Here is a 9,825-nt window from a genome sequence, read left to right as displayed (position 1 = left end):
ATGAATCCACCTATCTTTTAAACTTTTATCAAAATAAAGTGGTTAACAACCTATCTTCTTAACTTTTATCAGAATGAAGTGGTTAACAACCATTTTAGAGATGTGTACCAAGATATTGGTCTGATATAATTATTCCAACTCATAACTTTTATTTATCAGCTGAATGAAATGGTTAACAACTGTTTTAGAAATGTATCCACCTATCTTCCGATTTCTTAACTTTTATCAGCTGAATGAAGTTGTTAACAACTGTTTGCTGAATGAAATTGTAACGCCCTGCCAAGGGATCTAAAAGAATTAACCTAAATTCTTACTAAGTTTGCCAAACAATTTTTTTTTAAAAAATCATGAAAAATAACACATTCACATCTAACACATAGTAGCGGAAGTAATAACATACATACAACTAAAAACATTCATAACAAGTTACATTCCTTAAGATCCCAAGATGTTGAGTTACATTTAATCTAATTAATACTAAGTCTAACAACTACCAAATCCACATGAAAGAATAATTAAAGGTCCATAGTTCATAATAAACATTTGTTCTGAATGCCCATTCGGAATGCTCAATCATCCACTGTACATGTCACATGGTATGAAAGGCTTAAAATAATATACATATGTAAAAATAAAGATTCATCATCCTCATTGAATCCATGATACAAGTACTAAAGTAAATGAAACTAATAACATGTATGATACATCCATCCATCAATAAAGATATAACAACCATCGTAAAAGATAACCATCCATCAAAAAACATAACTAACTAAGTGCACGGTTCCTCCCAACCATCAATAGCATCATTAGACCATCATGGGCCCTAGCCATCCCTCCACACATAACGTCCCAAGTCACCGAAGAGATAATCGGTATTATCATAGTAGGGATGTCACTCCTAAACATACTACAACATATGCATAAAGAGATCTAACATGCAAGAATAAAGCATAAGATAGGTAAATAACATCATCTAACATATGATAATTATCAATATAAGAATACGTGTCCATCATCATAATCCAAGAATAGAATGAAGATAGATGCCAACAAGAATGCATCAGCCATGGTGTCTTAGACGGATTCTCAAATGGTAAGAGTGAAAAAGCACTACCACCTGATTGCATGGAACCTAAATTGTCCACTCCCATTGCACTGAGGAGATAATCTCAAGTTCCAAACATGCTATCAAATCACATAGCACAAATACTCTCTAAGTTCAAGAAATCCTAAAAGTATGCTAACTCAAAGTTCCAACATAAAGGGTCAACACCTATACCCAGAGGCACACACGACACGTAGGAAACCTACTATGTAAGTGGAAAAGTGTCATCACACGAATCACGTTAGAGTTACCTTGGTAGTCTCTCAATAGACCCTAGCTCCCTAGTGATCCCTATGTGGCCACTAGTATCCTCTCATACTGACGAGGCATACTACAGAATGCAAGGTTGCAACCAAGCATTCTCTCTACTCCCATCCTAGTCTGTACTAGCATTTGAGGCATGGGTGAGAACATACAATTATCTTATTAGGTTCATTTTTATCTTCATTTAGTGTAATATTTTTACTTATTAATACAACTTACAATGAGTTACCCTGGCAGCCACTTAGGGCACCGGCCCCCATTGCAAGCCACTTTTCGACACTACAAGTAGATAGCCTACCCTAGGCTCAATAAAAGCACAAATCTATAATCACATAAAATCACCCCAATCCTGAACAAGTGACTAGAAAAATACCAAAAGATAATCCACAATAAGAACATCAAATCTCCATGAGCAACTGAAAAGCATCCATTGATAATCATGACTACAACAGTTCTCTATTAGCAACTGAAGGTATCAATGATAATCACAATATCCATTGGTCCTCATCGAGCAACTGTATAGTATCTCAAAATAAATCTCAATATCCATATCAATGATAAATCATCATATCCATTAGTTCTCAATGAGCAACCAAAAAGGCTTCTCAAAGCAAATAATACTGATCGAAGACTCCAAAATGGTCGAGTCAAAACATGTCACAACATGACAACATCAAGAAATAAATCAACACTTCAGTCCCATCATGGTGACTGGAAATTCGTCCAAGGATAACTGATTGATGACTAAAAAATGGTTAAGTCAAGTGTCTCAAATATATACACCTCAGCTTCACACAAGAAGACTAGAAAGCAATAACAATTAGTAAATACAAACATCTCATAGAGGATGCCATCATATTACCATGGTTGGGTTTTAAAAGAATTGAGACTAAATAACATCAACATGCCATCACATTCGCATAACTCCCAAGCCTCTGGTAGAAATCCTAACTGGTCAACACTCTAGGACCACCCAAACCCCAAACATGCATAGCATAAAGAACAAGATACAAACACATATTTTAGTTTTCTTTTGCAATCACATGGTTAAGCCAAATATTAGGTTTTAGTTTTCATTTTCAAGTACATTTCAAGTGTATAAGATTCTTCATTTCATCTACAACTCAACCTATTTATTTTTTGAATAAAACATAGAATTATCCCTCCATTATTTTAAAATAATTCTCTAAAATAATCATAAGATAATTATTTACTTATTTAAATCATTGAACTAGTTCCCATTGACTTTTAGATAAAATCATTCACATTATTCAAAACATTAGAATAATAATTATCAACTTTCAAATAATTAGTTTACAATTTCCTTTAAACACTTCAAGGACAATCATTTATTAAAAATAATCTTCATTGATTTTAAGTAAAATCAATCTCATTAATAATTCAATTATTTAATTCCACTTATTAATATCTCTTTTCTTTTAATTTTCACTCATTAAAAAATTCATTTACTTAAATTGACTAATAATTAATTACACTTCTTCTACTATTAACTGGTGTAGGAGCACCAGAGCCAAGGACAAAAGGCCTAGAGGAACTAGGCTCACTAAATAGATTCTAGTGGGATCAAAGGATGAACATGACCTTGAAAGGTCATTTGATTGTAATAAGTCCACAATGGTAACTTAAAAATGTTTTGTTTATATTCTAAATGTTTTGATTGATCACTTTGTAAAAGGATCAATGATGTAGCCTTAATGGCATTTTGGGAGTTAGTGTTTCCAAGGTTCACTTTGGGATTCTAAGGTAGATGAGTTATTTAAAGACCTTCAAAGGTCCAATTTATTTTAATATGGAAAGTAGAGCCATTATATGGTGTCAAATGCACTTGAAGTGCCTAAAAATGTAAATTACCAAAAATTGGCAAAATGAAGCCTAGAAGGCCTGTAGAGGGTTTATGAGATTTAAGAGTTCTTTGAGAATTTAAATTTGGGATAGAACTCTTGAAAATACTTTGGAATATTAATAAAATGTATAATGATGTAAGTCTATCAAAGTTGGCAACCATGTTGTCAACTACACAACAAAACATTCAACTAAATGTAAACAGTCATAACTGACTGTAACCGGTTTGAGCAAGTTGCAATTAGTTTGAAATGTATTATTAGCATTGATGAGCATGAGTTTTAGGAGGGGAGGAATGGTAGGGAGTTTTTAGGGTGTCTGTGGTGAAAATGATGCAATGTACAACAAAGTTTCATGCAATACCAAATTAAATTCTCTGCAAAGTCCTAGCTTGCTGCCGTAAGAGCACAATCTACTTTTTGTATTGAAAAGACTTCTCATTTGGATAAAATATTGAGTATAAATTTCTTAGATCTATGTTGGTTTAGTTTTTAATTCATTCCATGCTTTGATAGATTATTTTTGTGAATTTTAAGAACAAAGAACTCATGGTTATGAAAAATGGAGGAATGACTGTCATTAAATAAAATAGTCCTAGTACAGGGGCCATATCTCCCTAATGAACCATTGGATTGGGCCAAATTTGAAATATGTTAGAGAGGGCCAAGTTGTGTCGAATTTGACTAGAGCGATTGAATAAATTTATTCAAGGTAAAAAGTTATGAATGTCTGAGTTTCGGTCTATGTAAGGGACAGTGACAGGGCAGTTTGTGATAAATTTTCTTCATAAATAAAATTAGGGTTTCCTAATGTTTTCTTCGCAACCAAATAAAAATTAACATACATATCTAGATTCCAATTTCAAGATTGAAGATTCATTCATGGAGTATATTCAGACACATATAATAGACATGATGAAGATAGGAAGAGAAAGAGTGTAAATAGAATATGTGAAAATCATGAGTGCACCTGGATACTGATGCTAATTTGCTATGCCTCAGAAGTCCATTAAAAAATCTCTTCCTTCTCCAACATTCATCATTCTTCCAAGAATCAAACCAACCAAAACTCCCAAGTGACTAGAAGTGCTTGTAGAAGCATATGAGCATGTAGAAGCATATGAGCTTCTCGAATGCATGTAAGCTTGTCCAAATACACTAGGAGAGCCTTTATATAAAGGCCTCTAAGATGCATCTAGAATGTATCTAGAAATAAATAAGAGATAAGCATGACAACTAAGCACGTAACTTCCATGAAAATAAGATAGACGTGATGAGGTCTCTAGAATGTTGAGGACAACATGTGCTCAAATAATATGTTAACTCCTAAGTGTAGACAACATGTGCATAATTAGAGTGCAAACTCCTATGTTGTCAACATGACAACTTACAAGAGTTCGCATACTCCTACGTGAATAAATATTAAAATAATATACTTTAATTTATTAAAATTCTTTATTTAATATTCATTTGACTCTTTTTTAAATTAATTTATTAATTTTAAATCTCATGTACTCACTTTATAAAATTCACTTGTTTTATCTTAATATATTTTAATCACATGCATGCATCATGTGATCTAGAATCTTTTAATAATTTTAATACCTTTTCCACTTTTAAATTTATTTTTGAAACTTAATTGATAAAATAAAAATGAGCTCTAAATATATATTATTATTAAATTAATAAATATTATAACGTTCTAAATTCTTCTAACTTTTATCTTCAAATTTAATTATTTTATTTAATTAATTTCTCAATTGATTAAATAAAATAAATATCATATTAATTTTTCATTAAATTAAACCATTAATTAAATATTTTAATTAAGCTTAATTAATAGAAAATACACTAAAGACTCATAAAGTAAAATACAAAAAACTCATCATAGCAAAACACATACAAAATCAAACCAAAAGGGTTAATATCACGAATTACGTCATCCAACGTATTCGAAAGGTACTCAACTCAAATACTTGTCCTAATTTTTAATTAGAACAAATGGCTTAAAGGGTTGAGATTTGGACTTCAGTATTTATCTCCCCTCTCTTACCATTGAGATAATGCGATAGGGTACGCTCATCCTGGCAATTCAGGAAAGTCGATACCCGGTACTTGCAACTTGCATAAAATCCACGCATGTACAAGCACAATATATATACTAAGCTAAACATGCAATGGTAGGAAGTGGTGCATTGTGTAAATCCTAACTAGCATGTGACTACAACTCCCTTCCTTAACCACATCAGAAACGCCATAAATAAAGAAAACAAACACACACACCATACACATTCAAGTATGGGATAAGTATCCATAAGAAAATACATATGATAATAAATCATCTAACTAATCATCATTAATAACTATAAACACTGTAATAATCATCATACATACATGAAATATAAAGTACCAGGTAATCTCATCATATAATAAGCTAAATTTGAAACAATATCTGATAATCTCAAAACAATGCCACTAATCATAAGCATAAAATTGACCTAAAGTGTAAAATAGAAAGTACCAGGTAATCTCATCATATAATAAGCTAAATTTGAAACAATATATGATTGACCTAAAGTGTTCACTAATGATAATAGAAATGTGAACTAGGGGTAGGGACTACAAAAATGATTAACAACCATTTTAGAAATGTATCCACCTATTTTCTGAACACTTAACTTTTATCAAAATCCACCTATCTTCCAACTCTTTACTTAAAAATGTGTATTGTCTCATATGTATCCACCTAACTTCCAACTCCTTACTTTATCAGCTGAATTACCTTAACTTGTTTGGTATTGTCTCATATGTATCCACCTATCTTCCAACTCCTTACTTTATCAGCTGAATTACCTTAACTTGTTTGGTTTAGGATTTTTTCTTCCAACTCCTTACTTTATCAGATGAATAACAACCATTTTAAAAATGTGTACAAACATTAACTATGTATCCACCTGTCTTCCAACTTTGTATGAACTTCCGACCTTAACTTGTTTGGTTTGGGATGAGAGGTTAAGCTTCCAACCTTAACTATTTATTTTGTCTTCCAACTCCTTACTTTATCAGCTGAATAACAACCATTTTAAAAATGTGTACAAACATATTGGTTTGATAGTTAACTTTGGTTTGGGATGAGAGGTTAAGCTTCCAACCTTAACTATTTATTTTGAGTTAAAGTTAAGTGATATAGAACACATGTTTTAAAAATTTATCTGGTTTGGGATGAGAGGTTAAGCTTCCAACCTTAACTATTTATTTTGTCTTCCAACTCCTTACTTTATCAGCTGAATAACAACCATTTTAAAAATGTGTACAAACATATTGGTCTGATATAACTACGTATCCACCTATCTTCCAACTTTGTATGAACTTCCGACCTTAACTTTGGTTTGGGATGAGAGGTTAAGCTTCCAACCTTAACTATTTATTTTGGGTTAAAGTTAAGTGATATAACACATGTTTTAAAAATTTATCTCAATCCTTTGACAAGAACCAAAATTAGGAAATTCCAGAAGACAAGAACCAAAATTAAAATTATTAAAAATACAATTATTGATTGGTCGAAGTGGGATGAGAGGTTAAAGTTAAGTGGGATGAGAGGTTAAAGTTAAGTGATATACAACACATCTCAAACTAGAATTAAAAAATTCTGAAAGTAAAGATGGATCATAAAATTATTAAAAATACAATTATTGATTGGTTGAAGTTGATCATTCAATTAGCCTGTTATTAAACATTTCATTAGAGCATTCCTAGAAATTCATTCAAAAAGGTTGAACATTTCATTAGAACGTTCCTATTAATATTTTGTTACTATTCTAGAGAACTAGGAAATTCAAGAAGGAATATTCTACGGAACTAGGAAATTCAAAAAGACAATTAACCTGTGATAACTAAAATCTCAGGAACCAGAATTAGAAAACAATTATCAATTGGCCCTTTTAAAGTAAAGATGGAGATACATCAAAACAATTAATGGAGATGCATCAAAATCACAAAATTATTAAAAATTATTAAAGATACAATTATCAGTTGGCCTTACAATTATCATAATTATTGATTGGTCCTTTTAAAGGAAAGATGGAGATGCATCAAGACAAGTTTGATAAATTTTAAAACAAAGCTGAAAACAATTAAAAGAGATGCATCAAGATCACAAAATTATTGAAAATTATTAAAAATATTAAAGATTATAGAGCTTGAAGTTTGATAACATCTTAAAACAAAGCTGAAATTTGATAAGGTAGAATTTCCACAATAGCTCTAATTTCTATTTAAAAAATTATTATTTATTATTTTAAAAAATGGTATTCACCTCATCTAATTTTTATAAAAAATTATTATTTAGTATAATTTTTATTAAAAAAAAATATTTATTATTAAAAAAATGGTATTTACTTGATCTAATTTTTATAAAAATAATTATTATTTACTATTTAAAAAATAAATCTATTTTTAAATCTAATTCACCTCTTATTTTTTTATAAAAATGGTCTATTTTCATCGATTTGATTTGATCAATTCAATTTTTCCGGAATATTCATTAACAAAAGAGCTTAGAATATTCATTAGCTTAGAATTGAAAATGAAAGAAAAACATTTTAGAAAAAATATTTCAGAAAATTTGCTTTAAAACTACACGGGTTTCTTCACTCTTCACCCTCCGCCCCTGCTTTTCAAGGCACAGACCCAGAAGAAAAAAACAAAAATCAAGAAACACAAACAACGACGTTCATTTCATTATATAGCACAATGTTGTTACAGACATATTACAGAAGCAAACGGACTTGAAAAATTACAGGCACAGAATAGAAAAACACTTCCTTTAGCCAAACCTAAACTACATCATCTTTTATATACACTATCTACACATGCAACTTCCTTGGTCACAGCTTTTAAGAGCGTGTCTTGTATTTAGATTCATCAATTGGGACGCCTTCTTCAGCTGCCCTTTCACCACCGGATTTATCAGTGGTGCTGAGCCCTCCCTTGCGCCCCATCTCTTGATACCCCTCGCTCCCAATCTGCTCCTTCCTCGTCTGCCCGCCTTTGCTTCGCCCTACAACATCAAACCATCTATAGCGATAAACTTTCTTCCAATTTTAACAGCACAAAGTCCGGATGAATAAAAGTGAACTGAGTATTAAACTTCTTAAACACTCAAGAAAAGATAAAACCCTAATTTATCCAAAGATTTGAAGGAAAGGTTTTTAAAACAACTTTGACCCCTATATAAATACATGCTAACCCTCTTTCTTCTTGAAAAATTTAAAGTGATCTGAACTTTATTTAAGATTAACATTCCAAGGAAAAATTGAAAACCCTAATTTTTATTTCAGAGATTTATCCACTTCAAAACTAAATCAAAGTGAAAACCCTAATCCTTATTCCAAGGACAAATTGAAAACCCTAATTTGTATTTAAGAGATTTATCCACTTCAAAACTAAAACAAAGTGAAAAACCTAATCCTTATTCCAAGGACAAATTGACAACCGTAATTTTTATTTCAGAGATTTATAAACTTGAACACCAAATAAGAGTGAAAACCCTAATCCTTATTCCAAGGATGTGAAGTGTAATTAAGATAATACCTTCAGCAAGGTGCTCTTGTGCTTCCAGGGATATGCCGCCAGTGCCACCGGGCACAACAGTTTCTCCCTCTCGGGCTTTCTGTTCCAATTCCCTTCTATCTTGTCCTGAAGCCATTCTTTTTCTTCTCTTCTCTTCTCTTCTCGTACTCTATACTCTTATTCTTCTCTTACTCTTTCATCTGATTCTCTGGTCTGTTGCACCTTATATAGCTGAAGAAATGCATGACACAGTTGTTAATGGCAATAGTTGCTCAAGACACGTATCATTCTTCAGGGGATCACTTGTCAGCTGGCAACAGTAAAAGATGATAACGTTACACGAAGCAGATCAGTTTATTGTAACTCACAGATGCCCAATTGTTTAATCTTTTACTCCTCCGGCCATGTGTATCTGAATTGTTAGGCATGCAGACACGATATATAGAGGCAGATCCAAGAATTAAATTAGCACTATATGAAAAAATTTCAATTACTTAAATAAGGTTGAAAGTGCTTTATATTTGAAAATTGCTTTACATTTGAAAATTGTTGGAGGAAATTAATTTCTACCAGATCTGTGCTTACAACAAAGCTATTATTATTGAATGAAATTAAAGTTAAGTCACAGGTCGCTTGTTTCAGACATTTACTCCTTCATATTTATAAGTTAGCTGCATATTTATTTTCTTTACTTCTGGAATAGATTCTCTATAAAAGAGAATAATAACGTTGATCGGTAGCACTCCCGCCGGTACAATGGGGACAGGGGAGACTAGAACCTGTGACCAACCCCCTGCAACAGGGAAGATTTAGCCAACCGAGTTAGGACCCCGCCCAAATTTGTTTGTGTTATGCTGTAGCATTTTATTTGTTTTTTATTCTTTCAAATAGTATTTAATTTAATATAGAGACATGCACTCTTTTCTAAGTTTTTATTTATATTACTAGCATATATTTTACAAGAATTTCTTTTGTTGCTGTCATATTAAAAATATTGAATTACAAGGTAATCGTGTCAGC

The 9,825-nt window shown here is 31.6% G+C and overlaps 1 protein-coding gene across 1 annotated transcript; it reads right to left on the bottom strand.

Moving 5' to 3' along the window:
* Positions 1-7,948: 7,948 nt before the first annotated feature.
* Positions 7,949-9,013, bottom strand: LOC149531439 (late embryogenesis abundant protein EMB564-like). The gene is made up of 2 exons (XM_089808707.1): positions 8,827-9,013; positions 7,949-8,293 (listed from the first exon to the last, which is right to left on the bottom strand). Exons 1-2 carry the CDS (start codon positions 8,939-8,941, stop codon positions 8,130-8,132), a joined length of 279 nt encoding a protein of 92 aa, XP_089664833.1. The 5' UTR covers positions 8,942-9,013; the 3' UTR covers positions 7,949-8,129.
* Positions 9,014-9,825: the final 812 nt, after the last annotated feature.

The sequence above is a fragment of the Cupressus sempervirens genome, chromosome 11 (genome assembly GCF_028749045.1).
Source record: "Cupressus sempervirens isolate cs-2001-9-10 chromosome 11, ASM2874904v1, whole genome shotgun sequence".
In the NCBI taxonomy this organism is placed as follows: Eukaryota; Viridiplantae; Streptophyta; class Pinopsida; order Cupressales; family Cupressaceae; genus Cupressus; species Cupressus sempervirens.
Note: the sequence above shows the minus strand (reverse complement) of the source record. Positions and strands in the feature narration are given on the sequence as shown.